Source organism: Nilaparvata lugens, chromosome 8 (genome assembly GCF_014356525.2).
Source record: "Nilaparvata lugens isolate BPH chromosome 8, ASM1435652v1, whole genome shotgun sequence".
In the NCBI taxonomy this organism is placed as follows: Eukaryota; Metazoa; Arthropoda; class Insecta; order Hemiptera; family Delphacidae; genus Nilaparvata; species Nilaparvata lugens.
In genome coordinates this window covers 39,696,751-39,723,933 of record NC_052511.1, presented here as the reverse complement: position 1 = coordinate 39,723,933, position 27,183 = coordinate 39,696,751, and the positions used below count along the sequence as shown (strand labels likewise).

At 31.7% G+C, this 27,183-nt stretch overlaps 4 protein-coding genes across 5 annotated transcripts in view; 2 read left to right on the top strand and 2 right to left on the bottom strand.

Moving 5' to 3' along the window:
• The window catches only part of LOC111045022 (protein CLEC16A homolog), a 43,919-nt gene extending 41,080 nt beyond the window's left edge, over positions 1 to 2,839 (top strand). For both annotated transcript variants that reach the window (XM_039434747.1, XM_039434746.1), the window contains exon 20: positions 88 to 2,839. The gene's annotated coding sequence lies outside the window, so the exon portion shown is untranslated. The remainder of the gene's footprint in view (positions 1 to 87) is intronic.
• A 1,706-nt stretch (positions 2,840 to 4,545) lies between these two features.
• On the bottom strand, positions 4,546 to 9,286 carry LOC120348879. The gene is made up of 2 exons (XM_039434752.1): positions 8,702 to 9,286; positions 4,546 to 4,858 (listed from the first exon to the last, which is right to left on the bottom strand). The coding sequence occupies exons 1-2, from the start codon at positions 8,799 to 8,801 to the stop codon at positions 4,695 to 4,697; spliced, it is 264 nt and encodes an 87-aa protein (XP_039290686.1). The 5' UTR covers positions 8,802 to 9,286; the 3' UTR covers positions 4,546 to 4,694.
• A 485-nt stretch (positions 9,287 to 9,771) lies between these two features.
• Positions 9,772 to 25,086, bottom strand: LOC111044898. The gene is given in 6 exon segments (XM_022330163.2): positions 9,772 to 11,351; positions 11,354 to 11,393; positions 12,461 to 12,698; positions 15,512 to 15,719; positions 18,637 to 18,844; positions 24,740 to 25,086. Coding segments are annotated over 5 exon segments (822 nt in total). The 5' UTR covers positions 18,821 to 18,844; positions 24,740 to 25,086; the 3' UTR covers positions 9,772 to 11,199.
• Positions 21,616 to 27,183, top strand: part of LOC111044891 (RNA polymerase II-associated protein 3) — a 25,094-nt gene continuing 19,526 nt past the window's right edge. Inside the window, exon 1 of the mRNA XM_039434749.1 lies at positions 21,616 to 21,768. The gene's annotated coding sequence lies outside the window, so the exon portion shown is untranslated. The remainder of the gene's footprint in view (positions 21,769 to 27,183) is intronic.

The following is a 27,183-nucleotide window of genomic DNA, read 5'->3' as shown; positions in this document are numbered from 1 at the left end:
GCCTTAGGTATTGGAGTTTCATGAAACTATAGCCTGCATTTGTAACCTGGCCTAGGAAATGAACAAAGTTTTTTGTTTTTCCTCTAGGCATTCACGACCACATCAATGAATTCCATCCCGTCAGCATTAATTCGCCCATCAATGGTCAGCACTGATTCGCCCATCAATGGCATTGGCATGGCAGGGTAACCCTACACTGTTTGAAGGTTGTGAATCTTAATTATTTAGTACCTGCAACTGTTAATAAACTTTGTTGAAACTTGATTGTTTTATAGAACATTTCACTGAAATCAGGGGTTAAGTTGGTAATGGTCAGTTTGCATTATGCAATATCTATAATAATATTCCAATGTTTAATCTGGTGCTTCTATGTAGGTAGTGGATAGTGGTAATACGAATTTTACCTGGCAGTTGAACTCTTATAATTTACTGTAAAATAGATTTTATGTGTTGGTTGCACAAAAGCCGGTTAAATTTTAATAGTGATTAATTCCATGAGAACCAATCAGAAAAGCCTTCTTATCAAAAAGGCCTTCTCTAATGGTTTTCATTGAATTAATCACGAATAAACTTTAACCGGCTTTTGTGAAACCGGGCCTATGATTTTCTTTAATTCTTAGTTATGTATAATGTTCAATCATTATTAATGATAATGGATATAAAACAATGTAACCAATGTTACAAACAAACTTCCAACTAGCTTCGTAAATAAAGAATAATGATGAAATATCATAGACGTTTTTCAAACTTCAATTTTTATAGAATTTATTAGTTATTATTAAAAACTCGTTTCGTTGATATTCATTAATATTCACATTGAGAATGGGTTTTTAATGGTTGATATGTAAATTCAATCTAGTAAGGAACTATTTGTTTCATCTTGAGTTATCGTGAACTCATGGATTTGGATTGTTAGGAAATTAATTATCATTATTAACCAATCGTTCCATCAGTATTAATGTGATTAAGATGAATCTTATCAATAAATAAGATGAATCAATCAATAGAACTTATTGAAGCTCCTCGTTTACGACAAATGAAAGATACTCTATTTAGAAACTAAGGTAACTCAAAAATAACTGATTAATTTTGTTTGGTGTGGAGTACTTCTCGATATTATAAACAGATTGAAATCTACTAAATTTTAAATGCAGGTCTACGTTATGAGTAACTTATTTCACGTCTAATATCACATTTCCATAAAAAGTAATTTCAACTTATGAAATGGAAGGATAAAGTGGTGGTTTTTAAACAAAGAGCACTAGTTTGTGTAATCATCTATTACTGATGATGGTTTCTTGATCCATTCCGAGCTGCGATGTATTAACACTCTTTTTTCTATCTATTCCACTCGACATGCAGTCAAAGAATTTTGACTGCATGTCGTGTGAAATATGTTTTTCTTTACACTTTACTTTTAATTCTTTTACACTTTACGTTTTACTTTTAGTGTGAATACACTTTTCTTTATGCATGTCGTGTGAAATACATGAATAAAAGTGTGCATCTATTACTCTTTGAAACCTTTTGCAATATGTTACTTCAGGAAAATAGTTACTCTTGTTTAATTAATAGTCTTAAAATTCAAAATAATATAATATTAGACAATAGAGATATTGTGAACAAATAAATTTAACTCAATTTTTTCTATAGACTAGGCTGCAGCTCAATATTAACAATGAGGATAGTTCTTTCTCATTTGCATAATTGAAAAATAATAATATTCATTTAATTTTTCAAGTGGTGATGGTTAAACAATGACTCTATCCTAAGGCTTTAGTCATCTACATACGACCAAAATATAATTATGTAATATTTAGCCTATGGTATTTTCCTGCACGTCTCATTTTCATTTCGATTCAAATATTGAGCAGTGCAAATTGTACAATGTGCAAACTGCATTCGTTTATGGCAGCACCTCCTATACACTACATATAGGAAGTCCTGTTTATGGCTATTATATAGTTTCAGTTGTTATTGTTCTCTTTAAGGTACAATTCAGAACCTGTTTCAGAATCAATTTAATTCGAGTGATGAAAGAATAACAACCTCATCTTAATTTCAAATCTTTCAAAATATCTAGTAAAAAAATATAATTTGATAACTACCTTCTATAGTGAGGTCCACGTTATTGGCAGTGATTAATTAGCAATGGTATGCTATCCTTGTCTATCATTCAACAAAGCGGATAGCGCTATCTCTTTCTTGCTTTGCTCTGTTGCCAGATCGTCTTTTAACATTGTAGAATTGATAATAATTAATTAACAAAATATTTCATCTCAATTATGAAATAGTTGAAAAATTTCTTGCTTAATAAAATATAATTGATTATTTTAAACGAGAATGAACAGTTAATATAACATCAATAAACCTGTATCATCTACCTTCTATAGAAGGCATTAACAAGACAGAGGATCGGCAACGTTGTTCTCCTATCTTTCTCCACTGCCATTAGAACGTGGACCTCACTTTATATTTCTTTATTATATTGAGTGTCTGAGAAGCATTTTACATTTCACATGTGTATTTGATACTAGTACATGCTACAAATTTGGTCATTATATAATGCTATAATTGTCATGATTCTGTGATAATCTAAATTTTGCTATAAAAATAGAAACTGCATTGTTTTAGGTGAGTAGTATTGTAGTTATCAATTTTATTATGCTTCATGTACATAATATGATAGTTATAAATGTTATTTCTACTGAAAATAGTGTATTGTTTTGTGAATAGTATGAGTTGAATGTAAAGCATATTCAAAGTTTATTATGTTGAATCGCATTAGAATATAATATAAATCCAATGTTTTCATAATAAAAATTTGTAGTTATTTTAATTCTCCAATTTTCCATCTAATAATTCTATGTTTTAGATTGGAATATTGACCTGGAGTATCTAGAAAAATTGTCTTTGGTGTCCTATAGAAAAATAATACTCCAATGGTCTATCTAATAATTATTTGTTGTAAATTGGAATATTGAACTGGAATCACCAGTCTAGAAAATGGTTTTGCTGTCTTTTAGGATATCAATATTTGGATTTGTAGACTTTTTCCGAACAGGTTCATATTGAAGATTATTGCATATACCTATGAACCTGTTCTCTTAATGTATTGTGTAGAGGTGGGATTATCAATGGTGGTTTTAGTCTCTGAAAAACTTTATTGCCACTTAACTAACTTTTCTGTTGAATCACGGCTTCGATGTAGAAAGAATAGTATATCTCAAATAATTCAATTTCAAAATTCCGAAGCAATATGACTTTATAAAAATCTTTCTATTATCAGACTCTCACCGGCAATAGGATAGCTGATACTTGATAAGGAATTGTATTATAGAAAGTGCAGTATATTAAAATACAGTTATCAGACTTGTCAGTGACACCAAACCTAGTAAATCATTCTTTAAATAAATAAATTATTTTTATATTTTGAAGAGCCACAAAGGAAATAATAATGGAAATTTTGATTGCTGATCTTCATCTTAGTCGAGGATCAATCTAATATTCTCCAATAATTGATGACTTGAATATAACAAAGAATTACAGAGATACATATATTATAGTTATCATATTTTTTTAATGAACTAAACAATAATAAATATATTAGACAGTAGACTGATTCTAACTGTGAAGAACTATTAATATTGAATTATACATTCTCAATTGGCAATTTTTCTCATTTGAAACTTACTTCAAATTGACAGCCTTGGTTAGAATTCTTTACAAGTAGAATCAAATAAATTTTGCCCTTGAAGACTCGAGGTGGAAGTGTAAATCCTGTTACAAGATATACAGTATCATCTTTTTTACACTCATTAATACCATAGATAAAAGATAGCATAAGAAGATGTCCCATGGTATAGGACGTTTATGTTCCAAATTTTACTGTTAACTCATAGTGAACTATCAAGCCGATAGTTCTATAGTGAGATCCACGTTGTAATGGCAGTGGATGAAGATAGAAGAATAGCGATGCCGACTCTCTGCATCAATTAATTATATTTCTACACTGTCAAAAACATAATTGGCATCGATGAGGATCTAGAAAAGGATAGTAATACCGTCTTTGTCGAATGATAAACAAGAATAGCAAAACCAAAGTTGATCAAATACTGCCATTATAACGTGGACCTCACTATAGTAGTTATTTTTCGTGAAGCCATGTGACGCTGGTTGTCTCTCATACTGTGCCGTTCTTACACTCTCATCCTGTCATAACAGTAATAATAGACAGAAGTCGACAGTAATCGGCTCGAGTTTACAAAAATCGGTTTGAAATTTGGAACATAAGCGACCTATACCTTGGGATTTCTTCTCACGCTATCTATTTTCAATGTTAATATTCACTTGTAATCACTCACACATTAATTCCATTGATTGAGTAAGTGTAAGTTTTAATTTGAAAGGACTTTCAAAGTGTAAGTTTTAATTTGAAAGGACTTTCAAAGTGTAAGTTTTAATTTGAAAGGACTTTCAAAGTGCAAGTTTTAATTTGAAAGGACTTTCAAAGTGTAAATTTTAATTTAAAAGGATATTCAAAAATTGAAGGAATTTGACATTGTTTTAATACACTGTCATACTCACACATCAATGTAACTGTTTAGCTGAGTGACAAATTTAATTTGGAAGAATTTGATGGGATATAAATATACAATGAATGATTGAGGTTAAGTGACCATTTTGAGATGAAGTTAGTTGACGATTTCTCTGGTGTCAACATCGTCGCCGTCATAGTGATACTTGGGCGTAGGCTGACACCACATCTTGGCGCAAACTGCATTCGGCTGTCCTTCCAGGTTGCACAGGCATAAGTTGCATTTCACCCACACCAGCTCCCCTGGCAGGCACGTCTCCACTGTAATACAAATCGAATCAATTAATAATTAAGTAGCAATAAAAATCAAGACATAGAAATACAAATCGAATTAAGTCGATAATTAAGTAGCATCAGCCGAACCAGTCAAAAGTTGATTAGTAAAATTAATCCCAACTGTTTTGCAGGTGAACTAAAGTCAACTGTCAGCATTGTTTGAATGGGAAGCATTGATGATAAATATAAGGAATACTGACAGTTAGGAGTAAATATCACTGCAGCTTTGTAAATACTGTAAATACAGTAAATACAGTTATACTTGGTATTATTATCTTGATTCAATCAATTGTTGAGTATTACTCAGCTTATTTCAAACTTTTTTGCATACAACGAGCAATAGAAATGCTGTAATAACTGTTTTGGTTCAGTCAATTTTCGAGTTTCTTGTCTCACTCTAGTGGCTGTCACTAACCCCCATTACATCCTTTGATTTTATCCCGAAAAAAAATAAGGTACCCCACGTTTTAATGCCTCTTAAACCCGAAAAAGTGTTTTTTGGGTATTGGTCTGTATGTGTGTGTGTGTGTATGTATATGTCTGTGTACACGATATCTCATCTGCCAATTAACGGATTGACTTGCAATTTGAAACTTAAGGTCCTTACACTATAAGGATCCGACAAGAACAATTTCGATCAAATGCAATTCACGATGGCGGCTAAAATGGCGAAAATTATGTCAAAAACAGTAGGGTATTTCGCGATTTCCTCGATAACGGCTCCAACGATTTTGATCAAATTTATACCTAAAATAGTCATTGATAAGCTCTATCAACTGCCTCAAGTCCCATATCTGTAAAAATTCCAGGAGCTCCGCCCCATCTATGCAATGTTTAATTTTAGATTTCCAATTAACAGGCTTCAGATACAATTTAAACGAAAAAATTCAAGTGGAAAAGATTGAGCATGGAAATCTCTACAGTTAATATCCAGTAACATTTTCACCTAATATTGACAATAAGCTCGAAATTCGAGAAAATGTGCTTATTCAAATGCAAACTTAAGAGTGACAACTTTTGATTCCAATATACCTAGTCAGAACAGGTAGGTCTCCTACACCAATAGAAATTCTTTCATTTCAGCTGATCTATATCAGCTAGTGTTTTTATTGGTGAGGAGCCCTACCTGTGCTGACGTCACACGAATGCACTACTACTTTGTTTATGGAGGTAGTGGAGAACACGGTATAAATATAGAAGAAGATTTTCATCTAAATACCGTGGCGAAGAGATAGCAGAATTGATCTTGTCAGCTGATTGATTTTAAATTAAAATGGAAATTTTCATAACGGCAAGGAAAGTTGTGTGAGTGCGGCACACCAGATTCTTATTTCAAGGAGTTAGAAATAGATTCTGAATTTGATTACTATACTTTTTCTTCAGATGACGGTTTTCGGGCTCTACCGTATAACAATATCGTTAACAATAAACTCATCTATGATGATTTCTAATGACAAGACAAAGCAATTATTCTCGCTTCAAACGAAAATTCCTCATTCATTCATTTGCTTTTATTCATTCTCAATTGTACAAATTTCCTGGTTCTTTTGAATTTTCGTACCACTTGAAATATTCTTCCATTCTTCTAGTATTTGGGAAGAGCCCACACATTTCCTGCTTTTATAAAAATTAGAGCGAATTGTCAAAGCAAGGTTAATAACTCAACTCTTCAAATAATAGCTGAGTTGCGGCCTACCGCACTACTGTCAGATCCACTTAATGTTGACAGTATTGGTTGAATGGAAAATATTGGTGTTATTTATTAAGAATGCTGACAGTTTAAAGTGAATTTTACTACAGTTGTATTGATGTGATTTTACAATTTTGTCTTCATTCTTTCGAAGAATAACAATTTTCAGTAATTTGCTTGCAGTCATAACAAATTGTTATTTAAAGAAACACAATGCTCAATAAAATGAGGAATGCAGTTTGCTATTAGAACTGGAGTTTCTGTTTACTTCTCAGTTACGCACATTGAACCAATATCCATTCGCAGTTCAGTCTTGAATTCAGTTCAGAATGAGGAGTATTTCTCTTTCAATTTATAATAACTTATTCTATTATTGTGTTGGATATTGAACGTATTCAATGAATAATCTCATATCCTCCTATAATAAAAGTGGCAGTAATAATATACGAACAAATTTAAACTCAGATGCTAATATGTTTCTCAATAGATATCATTCTGTTTTCTCATTTCAAGAATATTTAATTTCAAATTATATTCCTTCTAAGAACACTGCCCACGATACAAAATTTCTTGTAGTATCTATTAGCTTTGATTATGGATACGTTAAGCTAAGTTTGATTAGTTGGTAATACAGTACTAAAGCTATTAGATAGTGTATTCTTGTTTTTCAAATTGAAAAAAAGTATTGTTTTTGACTTTTGAGGTGACGTAATATTGAATATTCTCCTAGTATGGTATCGCTGACTTTCAATGTACATTATTATCATCAATTAATACGTTATTATCAAATAATATACAAAGGTTTCTGCCTGCCGAAGATAATTGGATGAACAGAACTCAATTTTCTAAGAAGTGCGAATTCGAGACCTTTCCAACTTGCTCTTTTTAATTGATGTTTTAACGATTTTCGCTTCAATAATTTCTTATTGTCTCTATTCAAGGTCTTGTAGAAGTGCATCAAGAAAACAAACATGCACTGAGCTGCTCGTTATTATTTGATCGATGCCTGGAATCCAATACTAGTCATTATTCTTTCATTCTGCTACTTATCATATAATTTGAAGTGCATAATTTTTTTCCAAGGTACTACTTAGCATAAAATGCATAATTTATTTAATCTGCTACGTATATTAGCAGAAAGTGATGTGTAATATATTTTATATCTATTGGCAGATTGGCTACAATCAATTTGAATTGAGAAACCAGAATTACGGTATTTTATAAAATCCTGTTTTGTTTAGCTATAATTTGAATCGCTTCCATCAATTTGATGTCTTGTGCAATACTAGTTTTGGGTTTCGGATCATAGAGGGTAACTCTTTAGCAAAAGAGTGAATAATATAATTGTTTATTCTTTCAAAATAATCATCAATCGTTTATTACAGTGGATTAATCACTTGGCTGGAAACTAGCTATAGAAATCAGAATTCTTCCCTTATTCTAATAACTAGAACTATGTTCAATCTTATTTATTATTCATCTCTCCTGTTAATTAGCTAATATATTTCTTGTTCCTACATTCTACATCACTGTACATGTGAGAAGGGTGAGGTAGTATATTACACTCATTCTATTGTTAAATGTTTAGCCTATGTTTAAAAGAATTGTAACATTCTGAATATTAAGTCATTCCCAAGTAGATTAATTAATGAAAACTATTCAAGTATATAAATCTAAAACTAATCTCAATTCAACCATGATAAAACGAGATTCTTTCACCTTTGGTGTTCCTCAAATATTTCTTTCTATACTGTCCCTCAAGTCCAAATTTTCAAAAATTGATTCCTTGTGAAATATTCATATTAAAGTTTTGAAATTTTGCAAATAAATTCAATATTTCTTTCTAAGTAAAAGATGGTAGTCAGACTCCCTTATTAAGAGATTATATGCCTGGTTTCTAGAAATCTTATATCTAATGGACCATTAAATCTATTGGTTTAATGGTCTATCAGATTCAATAAGTAACCTATTAACCGGGCCAGAGTATATTATTTTGTGTGAATACACTCCAACATTCATCTAGTAGACCTCACCCTACTTATCAATGACATGTCAATAACACATCCCCACTCTTAACTCAGAAATACTTCCTAATTTAAATAAAATTTTATTTGATTGCATACCAGTCCACTACTCACCATCTCTAGATATTTTATAAGGAGATGCCATCTGGAAAATGCTGATAAGCACCATGCAGACGATTAGTCCTCTGCCTTTCCATTGCTTTGTGAATGCCATAATTCACAACTTGATATTTCTGTCTAAACACACTGTTGGTATGTATAACTATATATTTTTCTAAGCAAAGTGAATACACATTTAGTGTAATGCCTGTAGATAGGTATTTGATGGATGCAAACTATGTCAACTAAGCAACAAAGAAAACACTACTACTAGTGGAGGCCTCCTAGACAAATAATCCAGCGACTACTTACTACTTTCTGTGACAGAAAGTGTCTCAAGTAGATGAGTGAGTGGGTGAGGGGGGCGGACCACCCCCCAGGGGGCTGTGGGGAGGGGGAAACGGACAAAAGTGCTGCTTGTATGTAAATGAGGTCTGTCTTTCTCTCACTTTGCTACTTCTCAGTCACTCTTTTGAAATTTTACCGATGGCTATTTAACATTTCAAATTAGATTCTGTAATAATCGTTCAAATGTCTGGTTTTTACGTTCGACAGGACTTGTTTACGGCATCTCAATCACCTTGCAACGGTTTCAATCTGTCAATGAATTTACGAACGATGCTTTGAAGATTAGGTGTGAATTGATTCATCAACTTTTTATGTTGATAACGTGATAACGAATTGTGTTAAATTTAGGAGATGTTCCTGTCAATGATATAAGCGTTTTATTGATGTTTCACTTACACTTGATTAGTTGAAAGAGTGACCACTTGAACCAACTCCTCTGAATATGATTCGTGAGTTGAAAAATCACTTCCCAGTGGTTTGGAACCCATCTTAAACTGTAGGTCCACTCATCTCTCATTGGTGTCTACTAAATTATATAAAAATTACTAATATTGCTATTACAGTACATTTTTATTTCAAGATGTGTCGAACACTCATAGATTTTTATCCATTCTACAACCAATAACATTAAACCATTGATTAAACCAATTAAGTTTAACTACTCATTTCATATTATTGACTCAAAATTGATAGGGAGATTAAATAATTACTTCAAAAAATACAATTATATTCATTTTTATTTACATTATTTTCTACTGTAACGAACGTAAAAATTTATAACTATCACACCAAAAGCCTTAATACTAAAATTAACTACATATTCGGTGGGTTATTAATGGTATCTATAAAAATATCTCATATCCAAAGCTTCTGAATTTGATTGAGTTATTTTGATTGGAAGAAAACTATGAATCCTTCAAGATGAAGGTACTCTTGAAGATTAATGAAGACTGCTATGCTGCTTGGCATTTTAAAATAATTACATGAAATGAAGCATATTATGAAAATATTGATTTTTGTGTGGTACTTGACCAAGTTGTTCACTGATAGGTGAGAACATGGTCCATTTATCGATAGAAAAATGTATGTACTAACAATTTGTATTTGTGGAATGTCAGGGGCTACACATGATAGATACGTTTACAGGGTTTATTCATCTACCAGAAAATAGCACCACTTTAGTTTTCAACTTGCAGTAGATGAAGCTGAATAAAAATATGAAAGGAAAATTTTGATTACAGTAATTATACTCAATTTAATTTTCTTTGTTATCACTAATCCAAACATCTTCACAGTTGTTATAATAAACTTGAAAACAAAAATAATATATACTAATATTATTTAAGAACAACTTCTTCAATAATCTTAATAAAAAATCTTTGGCGATCACAGATTTATAAATTCGTCAAGATTATAACTATTTTTGGCTTTAATAATTTGATAGTATGTTACGAGATGTTGTGGTATTTCTCCATAATTGAAAGAATAATTATTTATCTATTTATTTTTCACATTGTGTACAAAAAAATTGTGGTAATTTATATAGTGGTATTGACAACATCAACGTCTTATTCTTTCAATTTTTGGCTTTGTATTACCGTTCTGTTATAATGAGAAAAACATGAGTACGCTACCTAATCTACTTTCAAGTAGGCTATTCTTCTTTAAAAAGCTCTCCTATTCCAAGTTTTATTTTTTCAAATGCAATATTTATTGTTCTATACTGAATTTATTAAGGAACCTACCGGTACGGTACTTTAAGGCACTCTGTGATCCTCTACCGTTCAAAAAAATCGTAATTTATTTGCATTAGAAGTCTTTACCTTAAAACAGTCTTCTGTTTAAGATTCTCGGCTATGGAGAACTTGAAGTTGAAATTATTGAGTGTCAGTTTGATATTCATGCAACTTATTTTCCTTTTCCCCATACAAAAAAAAAGAATATTTTTTTAACCTTACATTTGTGTAAAAGTGGTTGAAAATTTAAATTTGTGTTTTCATTAATCCTTTTTTTATTTTTTGCTTGTGAAAAATGGAATATATAAATACTGACTTTTCTTATATATTTTCATGGACTCATAGAAATTGTTGTCTCTATGATCACTTATTAGATCGAAGGTATTGGTAAGGTAACTGTGTCATATCATGGAAAGAAAATTGTTCGGGTCAAAAAAGTGAACAGATAAAAAATGCGAAGATAACAAAGAGGAACACTAGCAAGCCCTCCCTTTTGAGATCGTTGGGTGTTGCTCCACAGAATAAACTGGAGAGGACAGACCGATTGCAGTGACGTTGCATTTCGTAAATTGGCACCAGGAATGAAGAATATCGGGAAGCATCAAGTTTATGTCTCTGACTATCTGTAAACAAAATTGGCAATTTAAAGATTATCTCAATTTGACTTGAAAGTAAAATATAAATACGAGGATGGAGGTTTTCTTTCGAAACGTGTATATGAAAATAAACTTAAATTCGGAGATTTTTTGAAGAGTGTATTATTCGGTAAGTTCTAAGTCCAACTGAAAGGGATGCCTTGATTTTGATAGATATGGTCATGGATATTATCCTAGATATTAGACTGTTCATTGTCATCAAATATTTTATAGTATTAACATGGTGATAATCAATAATCTTAAATAGGGAAAACATAGTGTTAGAATAGTCTTCTGTAGATAGTCTTAACATGGGTCAAACCTTGAATAGGGAAAACAAAGTCTTAGATTAATCTACTTTACATAGTCTTAAATAGGGAATCAAATTTTAAATGAAAGTAGTTTGAATATATATATGACGGTTTCATGTATTATTCTATGTATGTTTCATGTATGTACTTTTATGATTTTCAAAGTCTCATTCGATAATATTTGGCCCTAATTATTTCTCTTATATTATTGTATTTCAGATTTCAGACCATATTATTCGAACAAACCTCCGACTCGAAATGGCATTGTCAGAAAATAATTCTGAATAGAATAAAAAATTTCTCTGAAATTCATGAGATTTAATCAACAGTGTTACTATGTAATATATATGCTCTGGAAATTCAACTTATGAGTATTATGCTCTATATATAACTCACATAGAAGAGCATGAAAATATGTTTTACTTCTCAATCATCAAATATTTGTGTTAACCAACCATGTATGTAACCATAAAATAGTTGTATTCTCTTGCTTTGGTGATACTCTATCACCCGGTTGCACTAAAGTCTGTTAACTTTTAATCCCGATTGAATGCCATGAGAACCAACCAGAGAAGTCTTCTTCTCAGAAGAAATTCTCTGATTGGTCCTCGTGGAATGAGATTGATTAAAATTTTACAGGCTTTTGTGCAACTGGGCCTATGATTTGGAAATTCACCATGTATTTGAACCAAAATTGATAGATTTTCTGTTTCACGAATTTTATGATTGGGAACTGTAAGCTACCTGATGAGATCTGCCCTCTCCGCGCACCACATTCAAGACGAACTGGTCCCAGCCACCGGCAATGATGTGACTCAAACCCACCACACTCACTGCCAGCGCCTTGTAATGGCTGAATGCGTGGCTCTTATTGGCCAGTAGGAGCACCAGAACTGTAGACACCAGTTCGGTCACCGTGAACACCATTTGGTGGTTCCATTGCGAATAGTAGTCGTCGTTCCAGTAGTTCACGTAGATCCACCTTCAATTAAATAGATTTTCTTGATAATTAATTGATAGATGAATCAACTACAATAAGAATCACAGAAATAACAGAATAGAAGTGATTACTCAGTTGCATTAAATGAAAAGACTAAGGAATTGTCAAAAACCACAGATTTATTGATGATTAGAAATACCGGTTTCGGTTGTTACACCATTGTCAATCTCTGATAAACTACTGATAAGTTTATCAATAAATCTGTGGTTTTTGACATTTTCTTAGTGTTTTTATTCCATACTAACCGTCAGGCTCGCTTCGCTTGCCATATCTAAAAAAAATATCTAAAAATATAGTTATAGATTTAAAGCTATTAAAAATGTTAAAATCACTTCAATCAGTCTCTTTACTTTTCAAAATAATACTTTCAGTGCTACAATAACTGTCTAGCCATAGGGGACCCCCGACTGGATCGTCCAAAATGACACTCGCTTCGCTCGCCTGCATTTTTCATTTGAGCATGCTTCATTCCATCAGAAAGTCAAAGTACTTCCTTGCTCGATTCAATCACCGATTAATTTCAATTATTTAGTGCAATTTTAACATTTTCTGTCTATTATACTTGATGAAAGAACTGAGAAAACGCAAAAAACCGCTAATTTTGGGCGTATCTTTGGCGTTATTTCAAATTCCTTCTACCACAACATTATTACACCCCAGCTGAGCTTCTGTCGTGAATTTTAACATTTTCTGTTCATTTGTTCTCGATAAAACTGAGAAAGCGAAAAAAACGCTGGAAAAACGCAGATTTTGGGCGTATCTTCGGTGTTATTTCAAATTCCTTCTAGCACAACATTATTACACCCTAGCTAAGCTTCTGTACCACATTTGAACAATTTCTGTTCATTTGTTCTCGATAAATCTGAGAAAAAGCAAAATCGCCAATTTTGGGTGTATCTTTGACGTTATTGCAAATTCCTTCTAACACAACATTATTACACCCTAGCTGAGCTTCTGTACTAAATTTGAAAATTTTCTGTTCATTTTTTCTCGATAAAGCTGAGAAAACGCTGGAAAACGCAGATTTTGGGCGTATCTTAGGAAATTTTTCCAAATCCGTTCTTAGTGCGCCTCTAAAGTGCCAACTGAACATACCTACAAAATTTGAACGTTTTTGGTCCGGTAGATTTTTAGTTCTGCGAGTGAGTGAGTGAGTCAGTCAGTCAGCAGTCAGTCAGTGAGTGAGTGCCATTTCGCTTTTATATATATAGATTAGAAAGACCGGTTTCGGTTGTTACACCATTGTCAATCTCTGATAAACTACAGATAAGTTTATCAATAAATCTGTGGTTTTTGACAATTTCTTAGTATTTTTATTTAATATGAATAATTACCACAATATCAACTTCTCAACTACACAAAAAGTGACTCTGTTGCATGTCCATACTTTTCACTCATGAAATAAAACTTGAATTTAAAAAACACTTATGAAGCGATGAAAATGCACTGATATTGGTGGTGACAATCGTTTCGACCTGGTGTGAGTCATCAGCAGAATTTCGAAACGATCGTAACTACCAATAGTTCGGTAAGTGCATTTCCACTTCATACGTGTTTTAAAATTTAAGAATAGAAGTTCTCTGTCTATGATAAACAGATTTTTTCTAAACTGGAAAGAAATGAACATTAAATTTTGCAACTAGCCAAACAAATCTCATGAAGTTATGTATAAAAACTTTATGATCTCATAAACAGTAGAACTAAAAACTTTTTATTCTATTTTTAATGACTGTGTTCAAGAAATGCTAATATTTGATTGTATAATATTTTGAATTACTGCAAAAATTAGGATGAACCTAGTGAAGTTTCACTATTTTATGAAAGTTTAATAGTCTTAACTAAAACTTTATAGAAAAACTAAACTCAACCATAGAGAAACAATAGCATAAGTAGATATCCCATGGTATAGAGCGTTTATGTCGCAACTTTTACTGTTATCTAAACAGTAAAAATCATGCTGATAGTCCACATAATTCTTTCCTGAGAAGCTTTATGACGCTGGTAGTCTCTCATATTGTGCCATTCATACTCTCTTACCCGGTCAAAACAGTAAAAATCTACAGTAATCGGCTTGAGATAACAGTAGAAGTTGCGACATAAACGCCCTATACCATGGGATATCTACTTACGCTACCTATTGTTTCTCTATGACTCAACTAAACTTCATGAAACTTTATAGTTTCACCATTAAGTTTCACAATATTATTATGAAATTTATGTTCAATCGTATGAATTACAACTAGAATTCTGTGATATAACATTCATATTCTGAGGTCTCGTTAAAACGATGGCATTAGATTATAAAGTTGAAGTTGGGCCAGCACTTATTAAATACTTATTTTATGTTTGATAATTCAAAAATATCCATCAAAAAATAGTAGCTTACATAGTGAATATTCAATTTCTAGGCTAGGGTTACCATACCACTGATGCTAAGAATAAAATCAATAAAGGTTTTTTTTGAACTTGGTACAACAGTTTTGTAGTAGATACGTTAGTTTAAACGAACATGGAAAATGTGTTCAGTATATTCTATGTCTAGATCATTAACACAATTCTGTGATAAGATATTTGACATCTCATCAACCTCGAACCGTTACTTGTTTTATAATCTCAATTTTATTCATACAATATTGCAGACGTTACTGCTTTTCCAACAAGGTACAAATTATGTTGAAACCTCAACTCCCATTTTTTCTCTGAAAGACGAGGACTAATGTACTTCAATTAGTTAATTAAGATATTTCATCCAATTTCTCCCAAAAATTGAAAGAGAAAGAATCGTGTCAACTCACCATGAATAATAATGTGAGAAAATGGCGGATATGAAAAGAATGAGCATTGAATAACGCAGGCGTCTGTTTATGAGAAGTGTTGCCAGATAGCAAATCGCCTCGTAAAATGCTATTATGAAAATAACTGTTAGAATCCATATTTTGGCTGAGTTTTTTGTAGCGTTGAAGTATACATGCTTGTAGGATGCTATGCCGCTCTCATACGATCCTGATAATTAAAAAAAATAACATTACTACAGATAGAAATAAATTGGAAGTTGCATTTGTTCAAATGCTAATTAATGAATAATTATTATTAAACGAAAATCCCAATTAAATGCTGTAAATCACCCCGAAGACTTCTGCTGCTGCAAATATTGACAACAGGGTAAACAGCTAGATGGAAATTCGATGAGCGCTACTATACAAAAATTATTTATCAGCCCAGGAAAACAGCATATAATTGGGATTCTCGTTTAGTAATAATAATTACTAACATAGAAAAGGCTTATAGAAAAGGCTTTCTCTGATTGGTTATCGTGAACCAATTTTAATTACGGTTAAAATTTAACCGGTTACTTGTGCAACCGGCACTAACTATGTTGTTAAAACAATATAATTATGTTGTCTTCGAACCCCAAGTTTTGTGCAAATAAAATATGTTGTGGAACTTCTCCATAATTTAAAAACTACTCTGTTTTATTTGGCAAAACCACTTTTATTAATCCAACTTGTAGGACTGCGATTTCGTGTTGAAACCAGCAACAAATCTCCAGTACACCTATTTATTCAGTTTGAATAAAACTATCCAATTGAAAAGACAACATTTATCATATTTGAATCACTTATTTATGAAAGGCCTCTTGTCACTTAAAGTCAATTTTTCAGCAGCTAAAAAAATGCCTCTTATATTAATCCATTGTTGATAATTCCAGTTTTTTCAATTCCAATTATTATTTCAATCACATTCACATACATATATTCTGCTCACAAAATGTCAAATCAATTTCTCACATAATTATTAACAATATAAAATACTGACATGAGGCCTTTCATAAATTAATGTGTGATAAGAGCCCTTTCAAAAATAAAGCTCAACTTTTTATCACAACTGGAAGTGTTTTGTTGTTGGAATAATACACATATTTTGTTGAATAATCACTCATATAATTATAAAACATAATTTCAATAAAAGATTGGAAATATTTTTAGTTCATTGATCATTAGAAATCAAGACATTGCAACATTGTGAAATCATAACACTCCTTAATCGATAGAAGACATTTCAATTTTCTGTATCAACCATCAAAAATACAAGATAAAGCAAATAGAACTGTGAAATAGTACAATCCAATAGAAATAATGAATAATACAAATTGATACTGATAAACTATTTAGTTTGAACTGATTAAAGTAATCTAGCAAAGTGTACAAAAGTTGAATCAAACTTCTTGCCTTTTGCCTTTTTCGTTGGCCAATTTTGTATATTGTTATAGAATGGTCTGAATTCAACAGGGATGTATTGAAGTGTTTTTTTAATCATTCAATTTTTCTTCATTGATTAACCACTTGTTATCATATGCCTGTTTGGTGGGCATTGATACAGCAGCTGATTGATTGTTCAATAAATTGAAATGTCTTTCATTGATCCCATTAATGAACTCAGATACTGCAATGCATCCTCTTTTGGAACTCTCACAAACAAACTCATGATATTTATTTGTGAGAGTAAAGTACTCCCGTTTACCTTTTTCGCTCTCTGGCTTTCAACAGAAGCTGTACATTTTTTATAATGCAATGTTTTATAATGCAAATAATTATTAACAACAATATTATACTTTATTAGACAGTAATAATGATTGTAAATAATGTAAGCAGCAGCTGAACATGAACATAACCTAGAACCTAGTCACGGCACGGTTACTATAGTGAGGTCCACGTTATAATGACAGTATTTCATCAACTTTATTTTTGCTATCCTTGTCTATCATTTGACAAAGCCGGTGATACTATATTTTTCTAGGTCCACAACGATGACAATGTCTTTGACAGCGTAGAAATATAATTAATTAATGCACAGAATCGGTATCACTATTAATTCTTCTATCTTTATTCACTGCCATTATAACGTGGACCACACTATAGTCGCAACACTTCTACGCAAGCGCAACATAACAGCTGTTGCTTACTGAGCAGCGGTTTGGTTTTGTAGAGCCTCCTGTCAGTGACAAGAGACCTTTCATAAATATACGCATTCTGAACGGCTGTGTTACTAAGCATACAGACATGAGACAAGAGACCTTTCATAAGTAAACGATGCAGCTTTGCATTGAGAATTGATTTTTGTCACTTTTTAAAAATGGCTGAAAATGTGACATGAGGCCTTTCATAAATAAGCGATTCATTTTTATTTGATTCTGTTTCATTTATTTAGATGTATAACTAATTGAAAGTTTAGTCAAATAGAATTACTGTTACCTACCCTTTTTCAATATTTCTTCACTTGAAAATATAATGTAAATCATTTTGACACTTGATAATGGCTTGATTAGCCGAAACTAGGCTAGTCGTGTCTAAAAGAAAACAAAATTGGGTAGGCTGCTGCTATAGTGAGGTCCTCGTTATAATGGCAGTGTCTGATTAGCAATGGTATTGCTATCCTTGTCTATCATTCAACAAAGCGGATAGTACTATCTCTCGCTTTGCTCTGTTGACAGATCGGCTTTTAACAATGTAGAACTAATAATTAATTAACAAAATATATCATCTTAATTATGTAAGTTCATTATAAAATTATCGAAAAATATAATTCGTTGCTTAATAAAATATAATTATTGATTATTTTAAACGAGAATGAACAGATAATATTACATTAATGAACCTGTATCAGCTACCATCAAGAAGGCATTGACAAGACAGTGAGAATCGGCAACGTTGTTCTCTTATCTTTCTCCATTGCCATTATAACGTGCACCTCACTATAGTGGATCTATCCAATTATTCATTATGTTGATTTGTTATTGGTTGTTTAATCTTGTGATTCTTCTTCCATTTAATTATTCATTAAGTTTGTGTGTTATTGTTTGTTTGATTATGTCTTATTTTATTATTGTATTGTTGTGTTAGTGAATGAGCAGTTGACGCACCTTTGAAGACAGTGTCCCAACAGGAGCAAGAACAGTAGCGCTTGTCGACACGGCGCGCATACTTGCGCCAGAAGTGGTAGAGCACTGCTATGTGGGCGGGGGGAACTAGGGCGGGGCCCAACACCCCCCCAACTTGCACCAGCACGCGGCATAAGCGGCGACCCCACCAGGAAGGATACGACATCCTTTCTCAACTATCAACCATCTGCTGATTAAAGGTTTTCACTTGAAAATTAATATTTTATCAATTTTATTAATGTTATTAAATATGGGCACACTACAATGATGTTGACATCCTCTGTCAGCTATCAATCATCTGCTGATTGAATGTTTCACTTGGATTTTTTTATATTCATTTGTTTACAAAGGCAGCTCTCTAGAAGTATTCTAAGCCTAGGTCATGATGAGGTGTTGAATGATAATACAAACGTTCTCATTTAGTGTTTGATCACATTAAATTCGTTTATATGCAAGAGCACGCTTGGAGATGAGAAACAAAATGTGGAAAGAGCAATAGGAACACTCACACTGAACGCTTGCTTTGCTGCTGCGTTCAGTGTGAGCAGATACATGTAAGTCACAACGTGTTACAATGCCACTTTTTGAATTTTGATTTTCGGCTCATGCATGATTCGACTTGCACTTTTACATACACGCATTCAATGTGATCACACATTCATGAAATTTTCATGAGTGGAAAGAAGAGATGAAAACTGTGTACTATTACTATGTGTCATTTTTTCAAAGATTTACAGTCCAAAACAAAACAAGTGTTTCTTCTCTTTGATTAATGTTATTAATTATAGGTACGCCGGTGTTGACGTCCTCTCTGAACTATCAACCACCTGCTAATGAATTGTTTTCAGTTGACAATAGATTTCTTAATATTAACAAAATGACTTGAAGTTTGACTTGTGATTGTTGTTGATCTTCTATATGTATTTCTCACTGATGAATACAATTGATTGAAATAATCTCTATAGTGATATCCACGTTATGAGTAAGTGGTAATTATAGGAAGACGTTGTTGCCATTTTCCGGTTCCACCGCCTTCCTTGTAGTACCTACATAGCTGTGATTCAACATTCAAGTCATCACGATTATCTAATTATAATAATAGTTCATTGGTTCTTGTTAATAATAATCAATATTTCATCACAAATATATTATATTTACACAGAAAAAAATATTTTAATAATTTTATTATGAATTCTTGTTATTGGGATAATATTTTCTGTTCATTAATATCTCCTTTGAAAATGCCGCCAGCATATTATTTCACATATTTATCCATATTATTATGTTTTTAATTTTTATCCCCCACACAATACTAAAATAATAAAGTTATGACTGCCCATTGAAACCCTTAAGCGCCGTTGAGCTGAAAATTGTTATTATTATTTGTATGTTTATACTGCAATCATATAATTTTTTCCATATTTTACTTTCAATTTCAAACTATGTTAAGTATCATAATTCACTCAATTCAAACAAGTGTGTTTTAACTGTCTGATCTAGTTCGACTCCTCCCTGCACACGGACAAGGGAGTATATTATTTATTTAATATTGTTACATTATTATTTTGTAAATATGTATTTTTGGTGAATAAATTTGAATTTGAATTTGAATTATATTTCTTCATAGCGTTCCAAATGATTTGGAAAGGGTGCGGAGTTGGAAAATGATGACGCTATCTGCTTTGTCCAATGACAGTCAGGGGTAGCAAATCAATGTTAGTCAGGCGCTGACATTATATCGTGAATCACACTATAGATTCAAATAATTCTCCAGTAATTTGTAGAATCTTTCTTCTTCACGATGGTACATCAACCAAAACTATTTTCCAGATTTTTCAATACATAAGTGATACAATTGAATTAAATAAGCTTTTAGTGAAAAATATAGTAATAGATACCGTACTCACTTTAGTGGGCAAAAATTAGTATTGATTAGTACTTTTGTTATGTTTTACAATAATGACGTGGCTCGATAATGTGCACATTCACATGAAAAAAATCGTCACCTATCAACGTGAGTGTTTTCATTTTCGATTCAGAAGCTTGTTTGAACAATAATTGCATCTCTTATTCCATTGAAAAATTTAAAAACTAGTCCAATTTACTAATAATAGTCTCTTGATTTTTCAATAAATAAGAGTTTCAAAAACTTTATACAATAAGGATATTTGGGTACCACAATATCACCTACACAGAAAATAATAAAATCCTCAAAATTATTTAATGTTCATCCATGGCTCACTATCTCTCAAAATACATCCCTGATTAACTTCAAGACGTCCTTGACTTATATAGCAAACTATCAATGAGAGAGTGTTGATAATAATCCTTGATCAACAACAAAACCCTCAGTTTATCGGAGTTGAACCTCGTTGCACTGACTGACAAGTTAGTTAATAACTAAACCTCGATTTACATAAAAAAATCCTCAATTGACAATTTTATGAAAACGAATTATGCTACTACGCAATAACAACAACCTCTTAGTAAATCACCGACGATCATCGACTCACTGGCCGGCTGACGAATCCTCCCTTAACGTCAACAAACACTCGGTTAAACAATAAACTGTCGGTCAACAATAAACCTTTGATTAACAACAAATACACTCAGTTGTCGAGGTCTGATCCTCGGTTCACTGGTCCTTGGAATGTGCCGTTTTCGTCGAGAGCGCGCCCCATTGTGTGTGTGTTAGCTACTATCATAGACTAACTAAACAGATCTGTGCTAGCAGTCAGTGTACATAAATAGCATCCGTTCAGCAACAATCGCCACATTCGGCAATTCTCTTTTAGGACTCAAATGCAGCCGCCAAATTGTTTATCGGTCGCTTAGCAACCATCTCTGGTTTGCAGACTCTCCCCCGCTGTCTCACTCTTGCACCTTGAGAAGAGGTGCACTCCCTCACTCTTGCACTCCTGCACCCTTTGAGAGAACGCAACACTTTCGATAAAACACTTGCTTGCGTTTCGTTTCTTCCTATGTTTATCCATCCATCAATTTTGTGTGCTTGTTTATCCACCCTATCTCTTCTCTAAACTTGAAATTTCTTCGATTATAAAATTTGGGAGGATAGTTTTGTGCTGAACCTGTTGCTCTCTCTCCCAGTCATAAGTATATCATTCATAATTTGTATATTTATATAAATAAATGTTTCTGACTTGTAAGATTAATATATTTTTATAAGTACCGTGCTCTTTTTCAACTTAATTTTTTCACATTTGGAGGTTCAACCAACCTTTATTCATATTGTTCAGTACCGTAGATAACTTTGCATGCCGTAGGTACTTTCATATTTTGAATTGCAATTATCAATATCCTTTCTGAGTTATTGAGGTGATGTTTTGTTGAATATCCATATCAAATTAAAACGACTAGATATTATGAAAACCATCAATTTCTGAAAACAATTTGAGATACTAGTTTTGGTTGCTACATCATTATCAGTCTCTAGTGAACTCCAGTAAGTCGTTTTCAACTAAAATCATTAAATTTAGACTTCAGTATCATTAGTGCATAGTCCTACATTCTATGTGAGTAGTGGCAATTGAAAGTAATCTACTTCAATTAACTGTTGTCATCATGCCTAAATGAAGCAATAAAAATGCGCTCTCTCCATTCTAATACATAAATTTCTTCTAATTTAATATGACATATTCAACATAAATGCTTCAAATTATTCATTGGATGCATAAATTGGCATTATTAATTGATTCACTGGAAATAGTTATAAGCTTTTGGCTGATGTTTTTTTTTTACTTGGTGTATGTAAACTTTACAGAAAGTGACATTGTATTTTTCTCTAATTGACAATCCCTGCAATCTTCCCGCTCAGATTAGTGGAAAATGACTTGTAATTAAGGTATGTAGAAATAGCATTCTTCCTCTTCATTCCATGTAATAATTATTGATTTTTTTATTGTTTTTTTGAGAGAGAATAATAATATTGAGAAATTACGATAGATGTTATAGTACCGGTAGAAACTATTGTTTCCAGACTTCTTCAATTTTCATCGTTTCATTATATAGTTTACCAACAAACTCCTCACATTTCAAAACCTAATTTGTTCCAATTTCAAAGTTATTAATCAAGTGTTGGCAGGCTAATTTATCAAGTTTGTTTTCATATTTTAGATCTCCTACATGCCAAATTGAAGAGTGGCACGCAAGAGTGAATTTGTTTCTGATAATTAATTTGAAAATGTTGCCAAGAAAGAAGCGAGACCGACCGGGACCCGGGTAACGATTGGATTCTCTGATCTTTTGGCACGGCTTCCAACATTTTTTCAACTGATCGGTCTCACGATAGGCAAACAACTGAAGCCACTTATTGTTCGACCCTAACCACAATTCACGTCCTCTTTCGTTTAGACAACTCTTGGAGCTTTTAGAGAAGTAGATTCAACAGAACAAAACTAAATATTCGCTCGAGTTTACGTTTTTTGACTTAAATACTCCATAGTATTGATACTGACTTGAAAAAACACTTATTGACATGGGCTACTTTTTAAATTAATAAAACAATATAAAATCTTATAGCACCCTTTATTTTTAAAAAAACTTTAAAATAGTTTAACAACTAGTTTCGGTGATATTACACAATCGTCAGGTTATAAAATCTAACCTCGGTTAATCATCTAGGTTTTATAACCTGACGATGGTGTAATATCACCGAAACTACTTGTTAAACTATTTTAGAGTTTTTTTTAAATAAAGGGTGCTATACAATTTTATATTGTTTTATTGATACTGACTTGTATTATTAAATGCAGGCCTGTATTGATGTTCTCTCAATGTAACAAATATTAAACAATTATCAATCTAATTATCTTTTTGTGAAATTTTAGTGTATTGAAGAAAGTATATAATTATCAAAACATCAAATATTTCATTTTCTTGAACTATTTCATGCTATAATAGATTGATGATTTAGTGTATAAATTGAAATGGACATAACCTACATAATATTTGGAAAATTTAAGACAAAATTAGGAAATTGAAGAAGTTTTGGGCAATAGCCTGTTTTTTCTTTTCTACTGTATTGTTTGCTATATCTAATAATAAATAAATAAATAAATAAATAATTTAATATGGATTTTTAAAGGAGACACCCAAGGGGTAACCAGTTGTCTCCATAAATAAATAAATATTATTTTCTTCAATTTTTCAACCAGGTCCATTATTGGGATTAGATTACTACTCTCCATAGATGGGACATATTATTATTTGGTTTTGTCTATTGATAATACTAGGTACCAAAAAACTTGGATATCTCTATTGAAATCATCAATAAATCGTTCACTGTACGACTTTTTCAAGTTGAGAACAAAGTAGCCTACAGAGAATTACAAATTCATCAGTACTTGTCAAAAATATTTAACTGAACAAAAAAACTGGTATCTTTTCCTACCCTACAAAATATTTATCATAAGAAATATAACATCATAAATAATTATCATAATAATATATTAATAACTTATTCTATCATAATAAATTCAAATGCCATTCAATTTGAAAATTAGTACCGTACTGTACACATTTTATTCTAGCTCATATAAACATCAAAATTACAATTATTCTACAAATGACCTTTAAATCCTTAATAAATAGCAATCTATTGTAAAATATGACTGGGCAAATTATTTTTATAACTGCAAAATACTATTAATAGATATAATTAGAAGCCTTTATCAGTAATAATACATTTATTGTAGGCTACTGTCATAAATAATTTTTGAGTCTGTCTATTGAAAATAAAAGTAGACCTATTATTAATTGGAACGTCAAAAAATCTTGTACTTTGTTAACAAACTAACTGTATGTACCTTTTTTAATAAATTTCTATCTAGTTATTTTTAGCAATATCAAAGTTGACTAGTTGATTATTAGCAATAATATACTTTATTAACAATAACTTACCTTATCAAACAAGCATAATATATATTATGTTAACTCACTTCATCATGAATTAATTAACACAAACTACCTATATGTAACCTTTTTCTAATACATTTTTCTCTATTTTTTAAATCAAAATTGACTAGTTAATTATTAGCAATAATATATATTATTGGCAATAACTTACCTTATCAAACAAGCATAATATGTTGAACTCACTTCACCATGAATTAATGATACCTTCAATTCAAATAATATGAATCAAAGTTAATACATATAATAGGAGATTTATAATAATTTCAATTCACAAATAGGTCGACTCTACAGGTAGCTCACTCATCGGATTGTATAAAATTTGCGTAACAATTGCACCATATTTTGAACGACATATTTCATTAAATAATTTTAAAATAACAGCACATTCAAGAGATAAAAAGTTGACAGTTATGATAGTACACAGTAATAATTGTCAACTTGTAGAAGAGTGTGTTGTCTACTGATTAGACGGTGTGTGACTGTTAGTTGTCTCCCAGGCAGTGAGAAATAATTGACAATGCCTCCGCTCTGTGCTGTGGTGGGACACCGTTCTCTTTTAAAAGAATAGAGAAACGTTTGGAAATAAAGCATGAAATGCCGCTATTAAAAAAGGTGCCATGCGATAATTGTTATTGCAGCCTATCACTACCGGAAAGGCCTTTCGCTTTTTTTCAGTTTCACTTATAATTATTGTACACTAATTAATTCTAATTATGTCATAACTAATAAAACAAAAGGATATTAATTTTCTTGCTTTGTTATTACATTTAAAATATTTAAATTAATGAGGGAAAAATTTATTTTGCATCTGCTTGCTATACAGTAGTGTAGGCGTACTCATATTTGAATATTGGTCAAGTATGTTTCAGTATAAAAATATTGAAACTTTGAAAAAGTTTTGAAATTGAGCAGAACCGCTATAAATTTTGGTATCAGCCTACACAGAAATATTTTTCACAGTAATTACTATAGTGTAGGCATACTCATATTTGAATATTGGTCAAGTATGTTTTAATATGAAAATATTGAAATTTTGAAAATGAGCAGATCTTCAATAAATTTTAGTATAAGCTTACACAGAAATATTTTTCAAGGTGGAATAATTAGTCATCTTGATGATTTTTTACAGATTCAAATAATTCATCATTGTTCTCTCTGCCTTCTTGTCTATACTGCATCATCAAAAATATCGGGGCACCGAATCGAATCTTCATATCATAAACCTATTATGTTCCAAATTTCGAGAAAATCGTTAGAGCCGTATTTGAGATCTGTTAAACATAAATAACCAGATATAAATATAACCAGATATATAAATACAGAAATTGCTTGCTTAATATAATAGGATTATGCTGAACCAGTAAATCTAATATTAGTGTAATCAATAATTTCAGTAATTTTTCATTATTTTTCCCATAATTACTTTTCTTAAATTATGCGTGAACTGTAATATATATAGACTTTGTAAATGTTACATATTTTAGTTATCTACCTATTTTTATTAATGAATAACCATTATACAGTTTTTGCACCTCTGGATGAAAGGATTTATTATTTCTCAGATAAGAATATTTCTAATTGATTCTTTCACTTTCACTTCTTTCTTCACTTTTTTTACAGATTCCCTTAATATTGTAGTAGAAGACACATACAGAATAGGAATACAAAATATTCTCCATAAAACTGATAGTTTTCATAGTTAAACAATATTTTATTTGAAGAAGATTAAATTGTAAAAAGAACGTTTTCAATGTAATAATACAGTGTGTACAAAAAAGAATGACCCGATTTTAAATAGCTATATTTATTAGGAAGAAGGGCTTAATACTAACAAATTGCAAACTAAAATACTCACACAATTTTTAGTTTACGAAAATGCATCATAAATGTTCAATATGTCCTCCATTGGCTGCACGGACGACATCTAATCTGTAGCTTAATTCATCCCAAACTGAGCGTAAGGTGTCTTCTGTCACTGAGGCTACAGCCGCTGATATTCGGGTTTTCAGTTCATCAATGTCACGAGGTAAGGGAGGAACGTAAACATGTTGTTTAACATATCCCCAGAGGAAAAAATCGCATGGTGTTATGTCATGGGACTTGGAAGGTCAAGATTGTAAAGCTGATAGGTCTTGTACGCCCTATCCAGCGTTAAAGCAACGGCAGAGATGTCGTCCGTGCAGCCAATGGAGGACATACTTTAATACCTTAAGCTTCATCCATTACCCACAATTGTGGGATCGATGGCGTCAAAAAATCAAAACAAGTACAAAACACATTCAATACACTGTAACAGTTCAGATGGCAGTGATACAGTGCTCGCGCTCCGAGTAAAAAATCAAATTATCACCCATAAATTCATTTACACTGTAATATGCCTTGTCACACAGTAGCTTCCGGACGGTTCTCCCTATCCAATTGCTTCACACTATTGAAAATTTATGATGCATTTTCGTAAACTCCAATATTTTGTGAGATTTTTAGCATACAATTTGTTAAGCCCTTCTTCCTAACAAATATAGCTATTTAAAATCGGGTCATTCTTTTTTTTGTACACACTGTATTATTCAAATTCATATTTCAAATTTTCAATTC

What these genes read in the sequence shown, in the direction of transcription:
- LOC120348879 (XM_039434752.1), bottom strand. Translation starts at nt 8,801, where the DNA reads ATGGCATTCACAAAGCAATGGAAAGGCAGAGGACTAATCGTCTGCATG. An exon ending in TTATAAAATATCTAGAGATG is followed by an intron (nt 4,859 to 8,701) that starts GTGAGTAGTGGA and finishes TTTGTATTACAG; the next exon opens with TGGAGACGTGCCTGCCAGGG.